At 39.6% G+C, this 24115-nt stretch overlaps 2 protein-coding genes across 7 annotated transcripts in view; one reads left to right on the forward strand and one right to left on the reverse strand.

Annotated features, from left to right (window-relative positions):
* The window catches only part of LPGAT1 (lysophosphatidylglycerol acyltransferase 1), a 947911-nt gene that overhangs the window by 394652 nt on the left and 529144 nt on the right, over positions 1-24115 (reverse strand). The gene's annotated exons all lie outside the window — the stretch shown is intronic.
* The window catches only part of RCOR3 (REST corepressor 3), a 44713-nt gene that overhangs the window by 5091 nt on the left and 15507 nt on the right, over positions 1-24115 (forward strand). For 3 of the 6 annotated variants that reach the window (XM_050951863.1, XM_050951859.1, XM_050951860.1), the window contains 8 exons: positions 3010-3087; positions 5648-5700; positions 8142-8303; positions 8698-8822; positions 9856-9934; positions 18725-18943; positions 20584-20661; positions 21352-21409. In XM_050951863.1, the coding sequence (XP_050807820.1) occupies positions 3010-3087; positions 5648-5700; positions 8142-8303; positions 8698-8822; positions 9856-9934; positions 18725-18943; positions 20584-20661; positions 21352-21409 (852 nt within the window). Of the gene's footprint in view, positions 1-3009; positions 3088-5647; positions 5701-5830; positions 5932-8141; positions 8304-8697; positions 8823-9855; positions 9935-18724; positions 18944-20583; positions 20662-21351; positions 21410-21979; positions 22121-24115 lie in introns of those variants that run through there. The other 3 variants (XR_007774154.1, XM_050951862.1, XM_050951861.1) reach the window with 3 other exon arrangements.

Here is a 24115-nt window from a genome sequence, read left to right on the forward strand (position 1 = left end):
CTACTGAGCAGCACTGACGTACATGGTGATGATGTACAATGCACAGTGCAACATACAGGCTCTACCAGAAGAAGCTTACATTGAGGTTTTACTGGTCGACCTTTTACACTGAGAATTCTAGTATTTTTCAGCCCTGCATAGTTCTCTGCCTAATCCTGCCTGGCTGACCGCTCATTTCCTTTCACATTTATTAGTTTCTAACTTCCCTAGTATTTCCATCTATTTGCTGCTCCCTCTTATCAATAAGCAGAATGGAATGGCCGGTCAAAGGACATGCTGTCTTTTGAGCTGGAGTCCTTTTTCCTCAGCTAGCTTACTTTCATTCCAGTTCTCATGGAACGCATCATTCCCCTACATTGCATGTAAAGGGTCCTCTCCACATGGACTTCTTCCTCCTGTGCTGAAGGCAGTTGGGTCAGGTGCCTCTTCAGCATGGTCTTTCCCTGCAGCCTCTCCCTTCCTGGATCCTGTGGAGAACTCTGCTTGGTTGAATTCAGGGAGTGAGTGGTCTTATATAGGGGGGGGATTCACATCTCCCTATGAAAATTACCCGGAAAAGGTTACTGTTCATGTGAAATCCATTCTGCAATGGAAAAACATCACCCATTTTTAAAAGGATCTGAAGGGTCTGAGGGTTTGTCCCATAGAATATTCCAACCTTCCACCTATACAACCTTTAAAACCCCAACTTCTCTTCTCCCTTCCACCCCCAGTCAGTCCCTTACAGGACACACTGCAGTGGCCTATCAGATCTAGGTTGCAGCAGAATATGTGGGAGATGGTAAAGAGGAAGGATTCCTTGTTTGTTTCATCCTTCCATCTGTGGGCTTTACTGTAGGAGGGAACAGTGTGACACCCTTTTAGGACATGAAGAGGGAATAGCAACATGGAAGTTGAGCCTAAATCTAACTGGCTTAACTCCTGGGAATGGGGCGTAATGGAATTGTTATTCATTCCATGGTCATTCCAGGTACAAAGCTTCTGGCTATAAATAACAGATACTACTTTTATAGTATGAAAAATACTGAGTGTTTTTAAAATTTAGCATGCCTTTTCAGTATTACTTGAATGGTGTCTTGTTCCAGACTTATTTCTTGGTTCAGAATAAACTCTATAAATGCTGACTCGTATGTATGTATGCTCAACAAACAAAAATATTTGGCCATATATTGCATTGTTTTATAAGTAACCCAGGTGGACTCTGATATTTTTTTTTCCCCTAAATAGTTAGAAATGTGGTTTAAGTTTAAAAAGTTGAAGCACCTTAAATTTCAGATACTTCTTTTTTTTTTTTTAAACAACTTGGCTTTTTAAAATAACAATACTTTGAAAATGTCTGTCTCAATCTTTACAACAATCTCCTTATTTAGAGTGAGGTTTTAAAAAAGAAATCACTGAGTACAAGATAGGAAGTGCTCAGCTTTGGACTCAATTGACTTCTCCCTTGGAAAAGTTAGTCCACTGCTGAGCACTCTTCAAGATAACAAACAGAGCTCACTGTTTATATTTAAAAAATAAAAAAATCTAGTTCTGTTTTTCAGACTTATAAAATCATCTCTTTATTTACTACTTTTTTTGGATTTAATACTAGTTTTATATCTTTTCGCTCTTTGCATAGTGCTTTGAGGCTCTTGTATGAAAGATTATGTTGAAGTACAAATAACACTGCTATGAGGGAGTTTCAAGGGAGGTTGTGGAATCCCTGACAGTGGAGGTCTTTAAGAACAGGTTTTTGGACAAATACCTGTCCGGGGTGGTCTAGGCTTACTTAGTTCTTCCTCAGTGTGGCGGGCTGAATTTGATGACCTCAGATTCAGGGTCCCTTCCAGCCCTACGTTTTATAATTCTGTGATAACTTCAAGCTTTGAATCTTTTTCTAAACTTGAATATGTAATAGCTGCTGGTGTCCAGGACATTAATTAGTTGATTTTGATGTCCATGTTGAACTTGAACATTCCACAAACATGTATTCTGGTAATCCTTTTATTTCATTGTCTTTAATTATCCTACATTCAAAAGTTCAGTTACTATTGCTGGTTCAAATTGACAAATATTTGACTTGTGCTGCAGGTGAAGGAGATGCATTTAATATATTTGCATAACTAATTGTGATGCCACTGTATTCATATTAACCCGAAGTGGAATTCTTACTTATAAACAAAGAGTAGAAAGCGGTTGATATCTAAAATTAAACTTTTGCTTATCATATTTTGATATAACATCTGTAACTGGCATTAGTCTGCAAAGACAGTACCAAATACAAAATGCTACAAATCTAAAGGAAGAAAACAGACTAAATAAGTACACATCCAGAAAACATCTCTCCTCCAAAATGATCATTTTCCTACTAGCTAGAGATAATGCAAAAACAAAGGAAGGAATCTTTGGAGTGAGGGGGGGAGCCAATAGGTAACTTAAATAAATAACCCAGTAGCTAGTAAGGAGAGGTGGGGATGGGTCAGGAATCCCTCAGAAAGACAGCTGCTTGATGAAAACTGTGGTTCTGTATAAACCCAAGGAGTGTCTACTCTAACTGCTGGGTAGAGACTTGGTAAGAAAGGCAGTAATCAAGGCTTATATCATATATGGTTTTATTAACTCTATGTAAGAATATAGTAGTCAGTATATCTGTTCTCTTGCTCTGAGGGTCAAGCATCATCGAGCAGCGATGTTCTTGGTTGGGCTTCTTTAATATGAAGAAGCTATGTTGAACATATGACAAATGAGACTAGTAACGTTGTCAGCATCAAGGAAACTAACACACTTACTGCCTCCAGCTAGCTACACTAGGAACTAGCCCAACATGATGATCCCTAAACTCTGCATCCAATCCAACCCTGGCAAGCAGCTTTAATTGTCAAATTCTGGTAACTGGAGTCATCTCTAATATCCAGTTGTGAATGACAGTTGGATTACTTCAGTTGTGCTAGTCTTATACGTGTAGGGAAATAACTGTGAATGCACTGTTCTTTAGGTCATATTAAGAAAACTAAACAACTTTTCTTACAGGTGCTACAAAATATACCGATAAAGACAATGGAGGGATGCTTGTATGGTCTCCATACCATAGTATTCCAGATGCCAAGTGTAAGTCCTCTTCTCACAAGAAAATTGTACCCTATTAACTAAAACTGATTAATTGCTTCTGATGAACTGTCTACTTCTAATTTTTAGCACATAATTCCTCTTGCAGTGTGGGAAAATTGCATAAGTTATACTGTATATGAAACAGACAAGCTGATGTGTGGTGTTCCCACCCCCTCCCCCTCAACCACTTATTCTCATTCAGGGGATTTTGGGGGAAGGAAAAGTGGAATGTTTCTATCATCCAGTGGTTGGGATGAAGGCTTTGATGTCTAATAAAGCCTTCAGACCTCTTGAAATGCATGTATTGTTACCACTGGTCTCTACAACGTATATTCGTAGTAGGGCAAAAGAGGTAATCTTGAGAAATTTTCATTGTACAATTCCAGGAGAAAAGTTGTTGCTATGGAAGTCTGCATAGATGAGTTACCATGGAGGAAATGCAGTGGGAACCAATTCAAGGGGAAGACCTTATGCAGACATAGATACCTGTTGCCCTCTTACTGGAAAAGTAGCGCTTATTCTGTGTCATCACCTAAGAAGATAATCAAAATAAAAGAATTATTTTACTGGATCTGACCAGCAGTCAGTCTTGTCCAGTATCTTGCCTCTAGCAGTATATGCTTCAGAGGAAGAAACCTTGCATTAGGCAGTTATGAGAACCTGACCCCAGAGAAAGTTTCCTCCCAATCACAGTAGTAACAAATTGACGTATGCCCAAAAGCTTGAGGGTTTAGATCCTTTCCAAATCTCTGGTTTTATCTTTTTAATATATGCAGCTATCACATTAAGATATTTTTGTTATCCGTATAAATTTATAATAACTTTTAAATATCATCTTCCAGTTACAAGCAATGTCCCTTTACTCCAGTTGTGAGGGTGGGTCAATTAATAATGGAGAATACAGTAACTCCTCACTTAATGTTGTAGTTATGTTCCTGAAAAATGCTACTTTAAGCCAAATGATGTTAAGTGAATCTAATTCATATGGGGAAATTGATGTAAATGAGGCGGATTAGATTCCAGGGAAACTTTTTTTCACCAGACGAGAGAGGTGGTGGAGTCAGAGGGTGGGATATTTCATTTAGCTGTAAGGCTTTTCCTAGGAACTAGCACTTGGCTGAGCCCTCAAGTGTTAACACATTGTTAATATAGCCTCACACACTACAAGGCAGCACAAATGAAGGAAGGAGACACAGCATGGCAGAGAGAGACAGACACACACAGTGTCTGTATGTGTGTGAGAGAAAGAGACACGCATTGCCCCTTTAAGTATGCTGAACTCTAAGTACACTGCCTTTTTAAGTAGATCAGCAAGTTGAGATGACAGCTGCTGCCAGCAAGCACTGTTTGTCCTGAGCCCTGTCATGTCATCCCCCCGCCCCCGCGTCGCCCCCTGCTCTGTGGAGATGGGGTACAGGAGCGGGGAGGAGGGGGACACCCTGACATTAGCACTCCTTCCACCGCCCCCTGTGCACTGCAAGCAGGAGGCTCCCAGGAGCAGCTCCAAGGCAGAGGGCAAGAGCAGCACATGGCAGTAGGGGGAAGGACAGCTGAACAGCCCCACAGTTGATAGCCGGCTGGGTGGCTGTCGCACTGGGAGCTTATAGGGGTGCTGCTAGACCACCCTGGTTCCAAGCCCCCACCAGTTAGCTCCAACAGGCTGCTCTTTCTGCAAGCAGCGGACAAAGCAGGCGGCTGCCAAACAACGTTCTAAGGAGCATTGCCCAACTTTAAACAAGCATGTTCTCTAATTGATCAGCTATGTAACAACAATACGTTAAGTGAGGACTTACTGTATTTAAGGTCAGTGACAGATACTTGGTCCAAGCATTTTGGCTAGACATAAGTAGAGTATAGCAGTTAAGTCACAAATTTAGTGTTGGTAAGATAATGGTCAGACTTTCATAAATACACTTCTATTGACAATTGACTCCATGGATGGCTAAATATAATGCTGATAAATCAAAGGATTAAGAACTAAGGACCCGTGAGATTATGCAGCTGTAGCTCAGTGGGGGTTTTTAGATTAACTGACTGTTTAATATACTTTTAAAATAAAAGTTTTTACTTCTCTTTGAAATCTCCCAATTCTCCACTCTTTGAAAGTCCCCAGCGGTGAGATCTGTGAAAGATCACTCGATCAACAAATCTCTGGTAACTAAGTAAATATTGGTAAAATTGACACAAGTATTTTAGTGTACACCATTATGTACAGTTTATTACTGTAGTCCCTACAATACAGGCACTGTACAAACATAAAAAAATGGTTTGTGCACTGCTTAAATTTTACACACCTCAAGAAACCTCACTGACTTCCATGGAACTGTTTGTAGTGTGTCAAGTTAAGCACATGCATAACCTTTTGCCAAGATCAAGTCCTGTGAAAACAAGCAATGTACGAAAGGTAGAGAAGAAGGATTGAAACATATAATCAGAACTTTGATATCAGTTATCCATAACTGCACCTCTGCTTTGCTACCTTTAAGTGACTAACTTTTTGTAATTTTATAGCAGAACTAACACTTTCAGATAAATTAATTCTGGCATTGCTTTCTTACAGTGGATGAATATATTGCAATAGCAAAGGAAAAACATGGATACAATGTGGAACAGGTAAGTTCTATGAATGATTTTTAATGTGGCGTTTACTTTATGAGTATAACACAACTCACTTTTTTTTTTAATCTGGCTTCCATTAACTAAAGCGATCTCTCTTCAGGCGTGGCAGCAAGCACTACAGTTTTATGGATCTGCATACTGTTATGGTCTGGATTCTCTACAAAAGATCGAGCTCTTTATTTTCATGACATACTCAGCTTGTAATGCAGAGTTTTGAAAGGTTTGGTATGTTTCGGTACACTGGGCATGTCATGTAATTGTGTATTTATGTAACTTAAAATCCCCCGATTTCTTAGGCAAGCAATTTTGGGTATGGACTTGTGCATTTTGGAATTAAGAATTTTTTAAAATATTTTTAAATGCGAACATTGATTCAATGCTCTCCATGTTTCAGAGGCATTTCAGCTAGTGGGGTGATACAAAAATAATTCAACTGGCGCGTTTCAAAGCAAGAAAAACACTAACAGTTTCAAAATTTGTGGTGTTTAGAGGTTATAGTTAAAGCTTGATTTTGGTTTTACTACTCTAATCACTAGCCCATGAAAAACAGTATAGGTAAATGTTGCTAGTTCACACTGATGACTAAGATCTGTAGCAAGTTTGTATTTTAAAAATTACCAAGTGAATGAATACAGTAAATGTAAGGGTAACAGAAAACAAAAGTTCAGTTATTGATATACCAGTAAAACTTCCTGTTGTATAACCTTGTTTTGGGGAAGAGTAGGGCAAATAATAATGAAACTTTACTAATGAGAACTCATTGCAGTACTTGGCTATTTAAATCTGTATTGTTGGAAGGAGAGGCAGACAATGTTGTGGTGTCTAGAATGTGTACTGTTTTTTGCAGTGCTCTTTAAGAAAAAGATACAATGCTTGTGAGAAGGTCTGCATACACAAACTGCTGATAGTTTGTGCTTACAGTGGAAAAATGTTGCACGGGAAAAGCTGGTAGATCCATTAAATCAAGGCATTGAGACTTGATGATGAGCTATTATTGATCATATACACTGTGTATGAAACTAATTTAGTCAGTTCTGTTTGAGTATTCCCCAAGTCCTTAACAAGCCTTGGTGCAAAATCTATGAAGGTTTTTTTTTAGGGGTTGGGGGAGTCCGGTTGTTCTAGAGTCTTTATCAGAAATACAGAGTGATTCCTCTCTATTTACACCCAGTAAAGATATTTATTTAAAGTTGTCTGTTTTATGTTGAATCATACACAGCCATGGACAATGGAAATGCCCAGTGCAAGCCAGACGGGGGGGGGGGGGGGTGGTGGTGGTGGTGGTGTTGTTATTTTATTTTATTTTATTATTTGAGAGGTGGGGATTGTTAAAAGGACATTCAGGATGTATTCAGAGTTTCAAAATTGTATTTTATTTACTCACTAGCCACCTTTTTAAAACTGCAAATACCTTGTCTCCCTAATTAATATTTTTACTGCATGTGCACATGCAGCAGGTGAGGGTAAAGGGCTGGGAAGCTTTCTGGTCAGTGAACAGCAGAAATCTTTTTGTTTGAATGGGCTGGGAGTTGGGCCCAGGAAGGTCTGTAGAGAACTACATGGTCTATATCTGTTTGTAGAGGGAGAAAGTAGGTCAGATTGTGAGCCTACCACTATTCTATACTAGCTAATTCATAGAATCATAGACTTTAAAGTCAGAAGGGACCATTGTGATCATGTAGTCTGACCTCTTGCACGATGCAGATCACAGGATCTCACCCACCCACTCCTGTATCAAACCTGTGTCTGAGCCCTTGAAGTCCTCAAATCATGGTTTAAAGAGTTCAGGGTGCAGAGAATCTTCCAGCAAGTGACCCATGCCCCATGCTACAGAGGAAGGCGAAAAACCCGCAGGGCTTCTGCCAGTCTGCCCTGGAGGAAAATTTCTTCCTCACCCCAAGTATGGCGATCAGCTAAACCCTGAACATATGGGCAAGACTCACCAGCTAGAAACCCTGGCAAGAATTCTCTGTAGTAACTCGGATCCCACCCTATCTAACCTCGCATCACAAGCCATTGAGCATATTTACTGCTAGAAGTCAAAGACAATTAATTGCCAAAATTAGGCTATCCCATTATACCATCCCCTCCATAAACTTATCAAACTTAGTCTTGAAGCTAGATACGTCTTTTGCCCCCACTACTCCCCTTGGTGATGCTGCCACACTGACCTTGAATTGACTGACTGGTCCAGGTATTGCAGCATGGATGGAATGCAAAAGTGCCCACTGATTGAAGTATTGGTGGAGAGAATCTTATAAGCTGTATTACATAGGCACAATAGAAGAGAAGCTTAAGTTTGAATTTCTTTTGGTAGTGGGGGTTCTGATGTCAGATTCTTAGTCAGATTTAACATAGGTTTTTTTAATGTAACTTTCTAAAGTGTGCTTTGAACAAGTCAGCTGAAATCAAAAATGGATTATTTATTTTCAAAGGCACTTGGCATGTTGTTCTGGCATAAACATAACATTGAGAAGTCTCTTGCGGATCTCCCTAACTTCACTCCTTTTCCTGATGAATGGACGGTTGAGGATAAAGTCCTGTTTGAACAAGCTTTTAGTTTCCATGGGAAGAGCTTTCACAGGATCCAACAAATGGTAAGGTAATATTTCTGGTTATAAATATGGTTAGTCTGAAGGCTCCTATCAGAATAAAGCCCCATTGTGGTAAGTACCATGTAAACATATTCAAAGATAGGGTTCCTATTCCAGAGAACTGTGTCTAAGAAACTTAAATTCAGTTTTTGCTTCTGTATTATTCAGCCTTTTAGAGCTGTAAAATCTCTCAATTTATTTACAAAAGTGGCATGAGATTTTTTTGGTTAAAGCATGAAATAGCTTTTTAAGTGGAAAAACATAAGTGTTTTCTCCTTTGTCTAAATGCATGAGAAATTAAGAAAGCATTCATATAAGGGGTATTGTAAGGTAATTATGCTTCAGCTACTAGTTTACATAGTTTGCATTTTTTAAATATTTGAACTAATTCTTCTAGCTTCCAGACAAGACTATTGCAAGCCTTGTAAAATATTACTATTCGTGGAAAAAAACTCGCTCTAGGACAAGCTTGATGGATCGACAGGCTCGAAAACTAGCCAATAGAAATAATCAAGGTGACAGGTAGGTTGAATATTTTTAAATAGCTAATTGCCCAAGAGTGAAGTTCTTTATTTAGGTACAGATATGGCAGCATTTTTCTGACAATATGCTCTTCTCTAACCTGGAGGGGCCATTTCTAATGGTGAGAGTACCACTAGTTTAGATTTATGCCCTTTCAGCAGACAAACAGTATTTTACTTGTGATCTAGGAAGTAAACAGCTCTGTGGCGAGTGCAGTAGCTGCACGGCAGACTGGTTAGCAAATTGTCTTGTGAAGCAAATCCTATGAAACAAGACTTAGAAGTTTTGGTTGGGGGTGGGATTAGGAGGGAAGGAATAGGTAACTATAAACAACTACAAATTGCTGAAATGTCCAGTAATATTGTTTTACTGGCGTTCTGCAGTTTAAAGTACTATGTTTTTAAACCTTTAAATATCCTTAAATTTAAAAACAAATTTTAACATGCAATTATTATTCTAAAAAACAGTATTTATCATAAAAATGGAGGTCTGTTTAGTTTTTTATGGAAGTAAAAGTTCTAACTACATATCATCATAAGGAGGCAAGCCTTTTAAATAAATTCAAAATAATTAGTGACCCTGTTACTTAAGGACTACAAAATCAAATCCATTTGCTTTCAGTCTAGTTAGACTTTCCAGTTATTACAGACACACTGAACTTCCTGAGTGTGTTTTTTACTTTTCATTTCACCAGAAGTACTATTGCCTAAACATCGTAAATGTGAATCCAAATGTATCCAAGTCTTCCTGCTTGGTGTTTTTTTCCAAGAGAAGAATAATTTTTTCCAACTGTTGTTGCTTTAATTATGGCAACATACACAAGCTTAACAAAAGAAAAATGCTTCCAGGGTGTACTGCATCTTAAAAAGAAATTCCAGAATAACCATAACTCTAGTCTCTGTGTGTCTTGTAACAGTATGACTATAACATTATTTAAATGTACGTAAACTGTATAATTGTAGATAGCATCAGCAAAAATAGTGGAATAACAAGCTAATAGGACCAAGTTTACTCATCTGTTGTCTATCCTCAGTGATGATGATGTGGAAGAGGCACATCCAATGGATGGAAATGATAGTGATTATGATCCCAAAAAAGAAACCAAAAAGGAGGTAACACTCTTAATTACAATGAATGTTAGTAATTTTTCCATGATGCGTTCTGTAAAGAGTATAACTTCCAACATGAAGTCCTCATATCATGTTTAAAATATAGAAGCTTTTGATGCTTTTTGAATGAAGCTAACCTTTACTATTTCATTTGCTGAGACAATTTCAGTCTTTTATATGTAACATCCCTCTTTCCTGAGAGAGGAAGTAAAGAAATTGCTGATCAGCCAATTAGAAGAAATTTCAGAGAATAACTCAAGACTAATCAATAAGAGACACTTGTTTGGCTGGTCTGTCAAATACTCTTTCCAGTTTCTTACTGATGCTGAGTAATTGGTTATCAAGTATTTTGTGCATTAAAATACAAAGTGGTGTTTCTCAAAGTGTGGCATGTCCTCTTCATTCAAAGCAATGAGGAGATATATATATAAAATCTTTAATTTGTTTTAATACTACTTTCTAGTAGAAATTATGGTGGATATGACCTTACTTTGCCCCTTTAAGAGGGAAGGAAATTCTTTGGTATCTGTAAAAGTATCTTTAATCTTTAAAAACTTTACAGTCAGAAGTGTGGTGTCCCTTTACCTTCTGTTCTTGCAAATAAGACTCTAAAGGTTATTAAAACTGAAAATCTAGAGAAAAAACTATACATATTTACACAACTTTGGGCATGGCTACACTTGAAGTTGTAGAGCACTGGGAGTTAAACCAGCCTTCGGAGACTGCAGCAGGGAAAACGCTGCTGAGTGCTTACGCTCTCAGCTGAAGCGCACTGGTGTGGCCACATTAGCAGCTCTTGCAACGCCACAAAGAGCAGTGCATTGTGATAGTTATCCCAGCATGCAAGTGGCTGCAGCGTGCTTTTCAAATGCGGGGAGTGGGGCAGAGTGTGACGGGGAGTGTGTTGTGTGTACGCGGAGGGGAAGAGAGTGGTTTTCTGGGGGGCTGAGAGTGTGTCAGCATGCTGTCTTGTAAGTTCAGACAGCAGCAAACCTCCCTTCCTCCGCCTCTCTCTCACTCAAAGCAAGCAGCATTCCTTTGTCCCGGAGCCAGCTGTCAGAAACAAAGCTTTGAAAAGGGCATGTCAGCATTCCTACAGCAAGTTCAAAACAATGACAAGAGTGGCCACTTGGCTTAAGGGGATTATGGGACATTTCCAGAGGTCAATCAGAGTGCAGTAATGCAACACCTTGTTCACACTGGTGCCGTGGGCGCAGCAAATGTTATTCCACTCACCGAGGTGGAGTACCAGCAGTGGTGTAGCCATGAAGTCAGAGCGCTCTACGTGCCTTGCCAGTGTGAACGGGTAGTGAGCTAGTGCACCTGGGGCTCCTTTATTGCACTGTAACTTGCAAGTGTAGCCATGCCCTTTGTATGTAGTAAGTTTTCTTAGTTACCTTAGCACATTTGGGTCTTCCATACCACAAGAGGGAGAAAACACTTTTTTTTTTTTTTATAAACAGCAAATTTTCTAAGATTTAGAAATGATTTGTGTGTGTGTGTGTGGGAGAAAATCACAAATTAGCAAGCGTCCTTTCAAAGACACTAAAGGAATAGCACTGCTAATACAACATTATATCTCTGCCAAAAGAAACCTGGAACATAGAATGGTCCAGCGGATAGGGCATTGGACTGGGAATCCAAAGAGATGGATCTTAGTCTCAGTTTTGCCACTGTCTTGTGTGTCCTTCAACATATATATATATATATATTTTTTTTTTTTTGGAATTGGTGTGGCACAAATCCAGTGGAGGGAGTCTTTCGGCCTCTCTTGTTCCAACCATCCTAATGGGGGAATGCTCTAATGTCCTCAGCACCCCAAAAAGAGGACAAGCTACTTTTAAAGAATTGCCCAATTTGCTTTCATGAATTACTGTATTTGAACTATTAAATATGATACAGAATAAAACTAGAATCTAAAAATAGCTGACAATTTTGTAGAAACTGGCCAGATAGACTAATAAGTTTGTCAGAGCTAAATCAAGATTTATTTTGTGGTCTGATGTTTCTAATTCTTACAGACCTTGACTTTATAAGCAAAATTAAGCCAAGTAGTGAAATCTTATATTTTATAAAACAAAAATCATAATTTTGAGAGTAGTCTACAGGTAAGCTATGGCTGTTGCTTCAAAAATGAACAGAAGCGTCATCAAAAGATAAATAGATCCTTTTTTAAAACCTCTGGCTTTGATCTATTCTAAAGCATATATCTATTTCAAAATTTCAATGAGACCTCTAAGGTAGAATGAAACATCCTGTAGTGGAGAGAGGAAGGCACACAACATTACAACATAGGGTTTGTCTTCACTACTAGGTGAATCAACCTAAATTACTCTACTCCAGCCAACTGAATAATGTAGTTACAGTTGTCTGAGCCTAGGTCAACTTAGCGCAGTATCTTCACTGCACTGTATTGATGGGAGACACTCTCCCATTGACTTACCTTTCTCTTCTTGGAGAGCTGGAGTACGGGGTTGACTGGAGATTTAGCAGATCTTCATTAGACCCACTAAATCGAGCGTCTATCTCCCTGGTAGTGAAGACAAGCCCATAGAAATTTCAGGGAGAAATGTATACTAGAGTTAGATAGGAGGGGAGGAAGGGAAGGAATAAATACAGTGTGCAGATGACAATATGGGATGGCAGAAAACTGAAAGGGAACAGTGATAGTCCTATAAATAATGAAGTAGGCAAGCGGATTTGAGAGAGAGAGTGTTTTTTGTTTGTTTGTCCCCGCTCCCCCTAAATCTGTGGAGCAATTCAGGAATTAATTTAATAATCTGTAACTAAGATCATAGAGAAGTGTAAGTATATATTAAACAAAGTTTAAAAAAAACAGTCATTAGGTTGCAGAGTCAAGCACTCAAGTTAGGAGGTGCTGCCAGGAAGAAACCTTAATTTTTGCATTTCCTTGACTGCTTGGCTCTGCAGCTTTAACACCGGGTTCTTTTACCTTAGTTTTTTGCATATAATTATAGTTGGCTGATGACACGGCTGATGCTTTCATAGACTTTCAGGCCAGAAGGGACCATCATGATTATCCAATCACCTCCTGTATATTTCAGGCCACAGAACCTCACCCACCCACCCCTATAATAGACCCATAACCTCTGGCTGAGTTACTGAAGTCTTCAAATCATGATTTGGGGGATGTCAAGTTACAGAGAATCTACCACTTACACTAGATTAAACCTGGAAGTGACCCCTGGCCCATGCTGAGGAAAGCAAAAAAACCCAGCCCGGGTCTTTGCTTTAGGCGTTTGGAACATTTTCAGTCAAAATGATTCAGCTGTTCTAGAGAGTGAAGCTAGGGAGTAATACGTTGTGAGTTTTTGTTTTTTTAAAAAACATCGGCAAAGCAAACTTATTTACAAATCTGCGGCTAAAATTTTATTTTTTTAAAGATATTTAGGTGTTGCTATGCTCAGTGTGATGAGATTTAGACTCCTACATGCCTAACTCCCTTTTGAAAATGAGATTTAGGTTTTAAATCTGACTACCAGTGCTGAGCTCAGCAACACCTAAATACCTTTTAAAAATGTGGTCCTACGTGCTCCTATGCGGCTAATGTTTTTTTGTTGCCCCTGTGAAATTCCACACATATTTGACAAAGTTATAAGCCTTTGAAAAACTGGTAAGTTAAACTGAGTACTTGTGCAGAGGCTCGGAGACTTGCTAGAACTAACAGCCAAAGAGTGTAACCTAAGTGAGTGTGCTTGAACCTCTCTCTCCGCTTCTAATGCTGACCAGATTGCATGTGCACCAGCTCCACGGAGTGACTGAACGTGCTTCAGCCCAAGGCTGTGGGCGCTCAGAGGCACTTTCCCTGTAGTGGCTGCTCCTGGCTGGGGCTGGGCACTGGAAATGAGAACAGAGAAACACTCTCTTTCTCTTCTGTGCACTCGGTGACACACACATACACGGTAGCACTTGGGCAGCAAGGAGAAGGAATCCATCTGACTTCAATGCAAAGGGGACAAAAGTAGCACGGGAGAGGAAAAGGAATAGATGGGGGCAAGGAGTCCAAGGAGACTAAGACTGGAGGGTGGGATGGGAAACATGACTGGACATTGGAGGGGGAAGACTGGGATGGATGGACTGACTGCTTAGCTAAGCATGAGAACTGGGACCTGATGGGGGGTGGGCACTGAGATCTAACAAGGAACTGGTGTGTGGAGGGAGAATTGCAACTGGCTGGACAAAGAGACTTGGATAAGGAGCCTGGGATGCAGAGGACTAAAACTGGCTAGGATCCTGGAGAAGGAAACAGGAACTGGAATCCAGTGTGGGAGGAGAGACAGATCAGTCAAAGATTCCAGAAGGTGCTGGCAATGGGACTGGGATGAGGAGCAGAAACTGAGGCCGGGTAGACAAGGAGAATGCGACTGGGACAAGGAGCTGGGGATGGGTGAAGGGGTCAGGCTTGGGGAGGAATGGGGCAAAAGTCTGTGCCTTCTAGAACATTCTTCCCCCCACCCCACAAAAAAAATGGAACTCGAGTTTCTTGAATTTTACCAATCCTCTGATGTCAGCAAATTTCTGACAGTGGGTCTCATTCCTTTCTAGTGTTTGCTCACATACAGGTACTCCTGGGGGCATTCTGTGCCAAAACACTAAAAATTCTGCACACAATATTTTAAAATTCTTCAAATATTATTTGTCAAACTAACACTACATAATCATGCCAGTTTCAATTATTTTTAGGGCCGTTGATTAATCACAGTTAACTCACGTGATTAACTCAAAAATTCATCACAATTAATCGCAGTTTTAATTGCATTGTTAAACAATAGAACACCAATTGAAATTTATTAAATATTTTTGGATGTTTTCTACATTTTCAAATATATTGATTTCAATTACAACATAGTTTACAAAGTAGACTGCTCACTTTTATATTATAGGTATTTGCACTGTAACAATGGCAAGCAAAAGAAATAGTGTTTTTCAATTCACCTCATGCAAATACTGTAGTGCAATCTCCCTATCGTGAAAGTGCAACTTACAAATATAGATTTTTTTTTGTTTGTTTCTTACATAACTGCACTAAAAACAAAAAAGTGTAATAACTTAGTCCTACTTCTTGTTCAGCCATTCACTAAGGCAAACAAGTTTGTTTACATTTATGGGAGATAATGCTGCCTGCTTCTGGTTTACAATGTCACTTGAAAGTGAGAACAGGCATTCGCATGGCACTTTTGTAGCCGTCATTGCAAGGTCTTTACGTGCCAGATAGGCCAAACATTTGTATGCCCCTTCATGCTTCAACCACCATTCCAGAGAACATGCTTCCATGCTGATGACGCTCATTAGAAAAATAATGCATTAATTAAATATGTGACTGAAGTCCTTGGGGGAGAATCATATGTTCCCTGCTCTCTTTTACCTGCATTCTGCCCTATATATGTCATGTTATAGCAGTCCCAGATGACCCAGCACAAGTTGTTCTTTTTAAGAACACTTTCACTGCAGATTTGACAAAACGCAAAGAAGGTACCAATGTGAGATTTCTAAAGATAGCTACATCATTCAAGTCAAAGTTTAAGAATCTGAAGTGCCTTCCAAAATCTGAGAGGGAGAATGTGTGGAGCATGCTTTTAGAAGTCTTAAAAGAGCAATACTCCGATGCGGAAACTACAGAACCTGATCCACCAAAAAAGAAAATCAACCTTCTGCTGGTGGCATTTGACTCAGATGATGAAAACGAACATGCGTCGGTCCGCGCTGCTTTGGATTATAAATGAGCAGAACCCGTCATCAGCATGGACACATTCCTCTGGAATGACGATTGAAGCATGAAAGGACATATGAATCTTTAGTGCATCTGGCATGTAAATATCGTGGCGACGCCGGCTACAACAGTGTCATACAAACTCTTTTTTTCACTTTCAGGTGATAATGCTATCCACTTCTTGTTTACAGTATCTCCTGCAAATTTAGACAAACTTTTGTCTGAATGATTGGTTGAACAAGAAGTAGGACTGAGTGGACTTTGTTTTATTTTTGAGTGCTGTTATCTTTGTACGTAATTCTACATATTTAAGTTCGGCTTTCATGATAAAGAGATTGCATTACTTGTATTAGGTGAATTGAAATACTATTTCTTTTGTATTTTACATTGCAAATATTTTTAATAAAAAATAAAGTGAACACTGCACACTTTATATTCTGTGTTGTAAGTGAAATCAATATATTTGAAAATGTAGAAAACGTCCAAAACTATTTAAACAAATGGCATCCTATTGTTTAACAGTGCGATTTAATCGTGTGATTAATTGCGATTACTTTTCTTAATTGCACGATTAATCACAATTAATGTTTTTAATCATTTGACAGCCCTAATTATTTTGGTAATTTATTTCAAAATACCTATTAACAAGTATGTCTGTAACAATACAGACATGCACATAAGTTCCCCCAGAAGTAGAGAGTTAAAGAAACCCCTATAACAGCCCAGTTCCTGTTTCTCTTCTCTCTTCCCTCCTCCCACCCCTCCCCCCCCCAAGCCTAGCTGGGGTGGCCAGATGCCCCCAACCCCTCCTCCCCAAAGCCCAGCCGTGGCCCCTGCAGCTGAGATACCCACCCCCCTCCTCCTCCAAGCCCAGGGATTCAGAGGAAGAAACTGTGTGATGCCCAGTCCTAGGTTTGCATGGAGTTTCCTGTATGCCACCCTCTCCTTCCCTCAGGGCATGCTGGGAACTGCAGCTGCTGGGAACCCTCTAGCTCCCTCCCTCTCCCCCCAGCAGTGTCTATGTGAGCTGGGCTCTGCTGATCCAGCAGCCCCTAGCGACGGCCAGCAGCACTGCAGCCCATGTCTGGGGGAAAGGAAATTTTGCACACACAATGTTAATTTCTGCAAAATTCTGCATGTGCAGTGGTGCAGAATTCCCCCAGGAAGAATACAGGATGATGACCTATCACTATGGTCAGTTACTCAGTTAGCTTAGATGGCAGAGGTCTCTGTGATGGATCAGAAGGTTCTACCCTTGCTGATGAACCATGGGGTATCATTTTGGTAGAATTTTTGTATTTTCAGTTTCTTTAAAAAACCTAAGAAATCGCAAACTATGTAAAAGAACATTATTAAAGTTGCAAAAGCCAAGCACTCACAAATTAGGAAATGCGAGAATTAGGATTGCCCATGCAACCCTAATTCAGTGCTCTTGTGCATATGCATTGATAGACTTCAGTTGCATGATCACATACTGTTTTTTCCACAGGACCTCTGCCTCATTCTGTCAGTGTGCCAGACGGACCTGCTTTGAAGATGAATCAGAGTTGTGTAGTAAAGAAGGCTGTTGTCTGTAGGACCCCTGCCTCATTTGTTGTAGAAATTGAAAAGTGAATATTGCATGAGTTGGGGGGTTGCAGGATTAGAAAGGATAGTTTCATTATTAAGACAGTTAAATGCTGCCCTGGAGAACTGGATTCTGTTCCTGTCTCTGCCACACAGATCCTGTGTGATGCTGAGCAAATCACTTAAACCAAACTTTTCAGAGATGCTCCCTCATCATGTGTTCCGCATTTTCTGACTTCAGGCCCTGGACCCTGATTTGCAGATGTGCATTGACTGCATTATGAAGTCAATGAGAGCTGTATTAGAATATTTCAAGTGCTATAAAATGCAAAATATGGTAAAAAAAAAATCAGGTCCTAAGCATCTCAAATGGGCAGCTGAAACTCACGGATTTTTTTTTTTTTTTTTTTTAACTTTAGGCCCCATCTGTAAAATGGGGATAATACCTCGTCTCACAGGAATTTTGTAAAGATAAATTAATGTTTGTGAAGATCTTGAGTAGGATATATAGCCAAGACCTAATGTATATAAACTGTTTATATGAGTACTTTAGAAAAGCTATGAGAAAATTAATTGCATTTATAGTAAGAGTTGAATAGTATGTTGTAAATACGGCCTAGAATCACACACTGAACAATGGAGACAAAATCCTGTGGACTGAACGAAGCTGAGGTCCTGTAGGAAAAACAGTGATCATGTTATTAAAAGCTGTGTCATAATGCATAGATACAAAGGGTGGAGGTATGGGAATTAGAATTGCACAGGCAACCTTAATTCTGGCATTTGGTAGGGCTGTCCAGAAAACAGTTCAATTTCGAATAATTAAATGTTTCTAACTTTGTTCCTTCTGTATTAGAATGCATTCAGAGTAATTTGGGATGGAAAACCCTGTTCTCAGAGCAGAGGACTTGAACCTGGGCCCTAACCACCAGGCTGAAGAGTGTGTCTCTTTCTGTTTCATATTTTGAGCAGAGTCCATTCTAGACTGAGAAATCTTCCTGTGTAACGTTTCCGTTTCAGCAAGACAGTATTTTGGATGGATTTTTTTTTTTTTTTCCCCAGATCTAATGCTTCACTTTGCAACCTTAAATTTTTTTTAATGTAGAATATATAGAGACTAAGGAGCCTAGATTTGTGTAAAGCATATTTTATAACTTGCAACTTTTTTTTAAAGCGTTAGAGGTTAGGAAACTCGATCCTTTTTCATAGTATGTATGCTAACATTTCTCTAACCCAGTTGAAAATACAGTTTTTGTAATGGAACCGTACTCTTTAGAGTTTGAAAGAAATGTTAATATGTTAAAGGTTGACGACAGACCTATCCAACAACTGACTTGTGAGCATAACTCTAAGGCTTTACTGCCCTTTTTGAGTAGCTGTAGAATAGCTGTAGAAATGACCTCGTTTTCTCTTTTGTGTAAGCTGTTCGTAAAATATGCTTGCATGGTATTCAAAAGTTGTGTACTTTAATCACTTACCTCTTCTAACTTTTTAAGGGCAATAATGAACAACTTGTTCAGACCAGTAAAATAGGGCTGGGTAGAAGAGAGTATCAGAGCTTACAGCATCGGCATCATTCGCAGCGTTCTAAATGTCGTCCGCCTAAGGGCATGTATCTGACCCAGGAAGATGTGGTAGCAGTTTCCTGTAGCCCCAATGCAGCCAACACAATTCTTAGACAGCTGGACATGGAGCTAATCTCATTGAAGCGCCAGGTACTTTGGGTCATCTGTCTTGTTTTGTTTGCTGTGAATTCCTGAGACTGTGTATTCTCCTAAACCAGTGGTTCTCCACCTATTTACCATTGCGGGCTGCATATGCAGCTCTGTCTGTTATGTGGGCCACATCCACGCTAATATATTATCAGTCTGTCCCTGAGGATGTCACATGGGCCACAGCTATGTGCTGAATCATTGTCCTAATCCCTCTATGGGGTTTCTGAAATCATGTATCAGTTACTTCAATACAAGTGTCTTGTTAAATTGATTGTTGCTATACTTGTTAATTCTACACAGATAACAGGTTGGAAGTTAGAAAATAGTCTGTTTTGTTTTAATGCTACCCTTGCCCACTATTGAGGATATAATTTTGTGGGACTACCTCTTTCTGAAAACACATGTTCATTTCATTCTTGTCAAGGGGTGATTCTCCCAACAGTTTCTTAATTTCTATGTTGGAGGGAAATAGAATCTTATTGTATTTTAACATCTTATCTGAGTATAAACTGAATAAAATCTAATAGGGGGTGCAAGTGATCTGTTTGTTTATCGTATATTATAACTGTGTGTGTGTGTGTGTGTAGGATGGGGGAATCCTCAAAACATTGGAAAAATGGATCAAGATACATTTCTGTTTAAAATGCTGTAAGGGTACAGCTCTTTCTTTTGCCTAGACTGAGTGCAACAGAGTTTTATCTCCATACTCAATGGCTTCCCATCCATTCAAGCCCTTGCATGCTGTCAAACCAGCCATGCAAATCCATTTTCTCATATATACCATTACCTTGATATAATGCCACCTGATATAACACGAATTTGGATATAACGCGGTAAAGCAGTGCCCGGGGAGGGGCGCGCAGGACTGCGCACTCCAGTGGATCAAAGCAAGTTCAATATAACACGGTTTCACCTATAACCTGGTAAGATTTTTTGGCTTCCAAGGACAGTGTTCTATCGAGGTAGAGGTGTATGTGTTTATCTGTTCATTGCGTCAGCACATTTTAATTGGTTAATAGTGATGTGCAAGTGTAGTTAGAAAGTACACCTTTGTAAACAAAAATTAATCTCTAACTTTAATGTGTCAAAATAATTCCAAAATGAACTATATCAGGAGATCATAACCTGAAAGCCAACAAAACCAGTAAAAAGCAGTCTGCAACAAGAAAGTAACTAGAAATATATCTCATCACTTTTTAGAGTTCTGTTGGGGAAGGAGAGAACCTAGTCTTCTGAGAAACAACTTATGTATAGAATTTCTCTCAGTCAGTAAAAATGTAAGAGCAGCAGATGAAAAGATGTTTGTAGAATCCTGAAATATTTTTTACTCTATACAGACATGCAATTTTGTGAAATTTAGCTTTTATCTTCCTCTTGGTTTGTCATAATCCTGATGGACAAATTTTAACCAGCCTTTCAAAGAACTCTGTCTTAGTCGTCTGTCTCATTCACTCTCCAGGGTAAAATATGAGTTGTCTGTGAAGCAGCAGTTAAAAGTAGAGAAGCATTAAACCATAATGTTTGTTTCTGTAATTTAAGAGGCATACTTGTAGCAATCCTAGTGGAACTGTTTGTATGAAGTAGATCAGCTTTCTTTGTGGAGCTGATTAACTTTTTTTATTTTTTTTTTTTAAATCAAGGTTCAAAATGCTAAGCAAGTAAACAGTGCACTGAAACAAAAAATGGAAGGTGGAATTGAAGAATTCAAACCTCCTGAGGTAGATTAATATAATGTGCTAGAATGTGTGGCATTGCTCTTGGATTGGCGGGAAGATATATTAAAGTATAGTTTGAGTCATTTGCTGCTGCACAGTATTTGTGTTTCAGAGAACCAACATATTTACCATTGCATGAATTTCAGTGTTCCATTCATGCAATGGTAAATATGTTGGTTCTCTGGAGGAAGTGAGCAAAATATGCTTTTCTCAGTCTTTTAAATGGGAGGTGAGTGGGATTGGGTAGAGGGACAATAGAAGCAGTGAGGTTAGCATGATTATACATGAAGTTAGGGAGCTGGATCATGTGCTGTTACAAACCAGCTTTTCTGGTGCAGCTAATTAGTTTCTACTCACAAGCATTGGGGTGGGGTTTTTTTGTTTTTTTCAATTACTGAAGCTACTCTTTTAATGGTGAGCAAATTGATTGAAAATGCAAAATAATTTAGAAATTATTTTCTATAATACAACTTAGTATTAAACAGTAAACTAACAAAATGTTTTTACCTTCATGAAGATGATTATTACTCTGTGACAATTGAGTCTTTGCAATTGAGTCTTACTGCAAACAGGGAAAACTATCAAAGAAATTCAGGCATTAAAATATGTTTTTATAATGACTTTCAGATATTTTACAGTGTGTTTGGAATGTGCTTTAATGACCTTAGTGTGCAATTTCTCTAATTTTAATAGTTGAATCAGAAAATCAATGCCCGTTGGACTACAGAAGAGCAGCTTCTTGCAGTACAAGGTATGTTACAAAAAAAAAGTAGTAATGACTTATAACTATTAAAAATCTCGTGACCTGCAGATTTCTTCAGAATTGGGTCTGTGCCCTTTTTCTGCTTTATGTATAAAGAACACCAGAGAAAATGCTTTGTTTTCCTTTAAGGTAGCTGGGGAGGGAGGTTGCTCATCCTCCCCCCCCTTAGAAATGTTGGGAATGTAAAGTCTCTGGCTTTGTTAGAAGACCAATGGAACACACATGATTTTTGTTTTTGTTGTAAGCTCTTTCTTTAATTGAAGGGGTGTGAGTGGTATATACTCTACATTGAGTAGATTCAGAGTTTAGTCACTGAAGTTAAATGGGTGTTAATTTGTTTTTTTAAAGCCCACTGGTGTTCTAAGCAGTCTGACTAAAAATCCCTTTTCTTAATATATAAATTACGCCATCACAAGACACTAACTCTTCTTCCTGGTCTTCTAGCCTAAACAGACGTGAAATAAAGTAGGAAACAAGTAGGGAAAAATATTTTTCAGGCTGCCTTTACACATCCAAAAAGAAGCAAAAAGGCAGAAGCCCAATTTCTTTCGTTTGCAGGTCATCTTTAACTAGGCATGAAGAGACAAGATACAGTCTTCCCATCCAACATCCTGCTGTGAAAGTTTGAGGCTGGAGGCAGATGCTGTACTAACACATTTTCTTAGTGGTTAGCAGTGCACTTTACCAACAGGATATTGGGTACAGTTAACATGCAATAATCTCTTATTTAATGAAAACTCTCAGATTGTTATCCTGTTAAAACAGTGCACTGCACAGTCCAGAAAAAGCATTCAGATGGATATATAAGCATAAAAATGAAACTCAGTGTATTAACTTCAAAGTGTGATAAGTTGCATCTTTTGTTTTTTTCTGATACTATACATCAGCTCAATATTACTTCAGTGAAGTAGAGAACTAGCTCAATTACATCAGTAGTTCTCGAACTTTTTTTTTTCCCACGAACCACTTGAAAATTGCTGACGGTCTCAGTGGACCACTTAATGATTTTTCCAAATGTTGTTTGTACCATTGGTCAACTGTTGTAAAGTGCTTTGGATAAAAGCGCTATATTACAAAAAACCCTTAATAATAATTGGTTTTTGTTCTGCAAATAAAAGCACACAATTCATATTGTAATATCAGTAGTCTTACCTTTCTAATGCGATGAATGTTCTCCCCCCTGCTGTGGCAGCCCCCTGGCTGGGAAGGATGGGGGTCTCCCCTGCTGCGGCAGCCACTGAGCTGGAGCTGTGAAGGAAGCGGAGGGTCTCTCCCCAGCAGCCGCATTCCTGGAGCTGAGGAAAGTCACCTCTCTCTGGCCCTGCATGTCCCAAATTCCCCCCACCCCGTCTTCTCACCCCACTGCCCCTTCCCACATCCCCTCTACTCCCCCCAAAGCCACCACCTTGCCTTACATTTGTGTCCTCTCCAGAGTCCAGGCACCTAATTAGTGGAGCCACACCTGTATGCTCCACTTACTAGGTGGGTGGCCCGTCATTTTTTTTTATGTGCTGCAGCCCAGGCGTGCACCTTAGAGGGAACTATCCATGGACCACCTTAATGGAAGTGGTCCGCAGACCACAGGTAGAGAACCTCTGCTCTACGTTGTTTATCAGCATTAAAATAATGCTGAGACTAATTAGTATAACTTGCCCCATGTTTTGTTAGAATATCCTAATGTATAAGTTACTGAACATTCAGTATTTGATAACTTTTAGTATTCTGACTCTACTTCAAAAGTTAGGATTCTTTCAAAAGTTGAATGGTCTTTATTTCTTTTATACGCAACCAGTAAACTGTGATAGTGCTTTCTAGTACAGAATTGGTTCTTTTGAGTAAGTCCTCGTATTTTTTTGGTGAACATAGTTTTGAAAAGGCTGAGAGAAAACACAGCTTTGTTCATGCTCAGTCATTTTTCATGCAGTTTGGTCTGCAAAAACTTAAACGACTGTTTGCAAGTATAGAACCCATTACATTTGATGGAGCATGATGGGGGCATGACACTAACTTTCTGAAATCAAATTGCTGCAGGTACATAAACTACTAGACCTATTCCATGCTTAGGAAATATGACCCAAATAAGATCACTGCAAACTCTTTCTGAATGTTTGACTCTGTATATTGCAGTGGTCCTCAAACTGTGGGGCATGCCCCTTAGGTGGGGCATGGAGGAACATTTGGGGTGGGGGTGGGGCATGTGGCAGGGCCCAGGCTAGCTCTTATGGGGGACGAGGAGGGAGCGCCACCCAGCCCTGCCCCGGATGCAGCTGAGTGCCCATCTGCAGGCCCTCTCACCCCTATTCCCTCTCCATCTCCATCCCCAGTTCTACCCCCAGCTCCGCTGTCAGCCCAAGCTCCATGCTGAGACAGCTGTACAGTAATGGAGTGGGGATGCGGAAAGATTCCATTACTGGTCATGGGGGCATGACGGGAAGAGATAAGGCACCACTGGCATATTGGCTCTGGGACTACTGGGGGAATTCTGTGCAAGAGCAGAATTCATGTCCCCTGCACTTTTTACTCTTCCCCTGCAGAATAATTGATTCACGCGCCCCTTCCAGGCAGTGGTCCTGAACAGGCCGTCTGATCTGGGCATCAGGAGCAGCCAGGGAAGATGTAAATCACCGCCTCAGGGAGTGGGACTGGGCATGTGTGCAAGACTCTGTCCCTCTCGCTTGCTGTCGCGATATGCCT

The sequence above is a fragment of the Gopherus flavomarginatus genome, chromosome 4, assembly GCF_025201925.1.
Source record: "Gopherus flavomarginatus isolate rGopFla2 chromosome 4, rGopFla2.mat.asm, whole genome shotgun sequence".
Lineage (NCBI taxonomy): Eukaryota > Metazoa > Chordata > Testudines > Testudinidae > Gopherus > Gopherus flavomarginatus.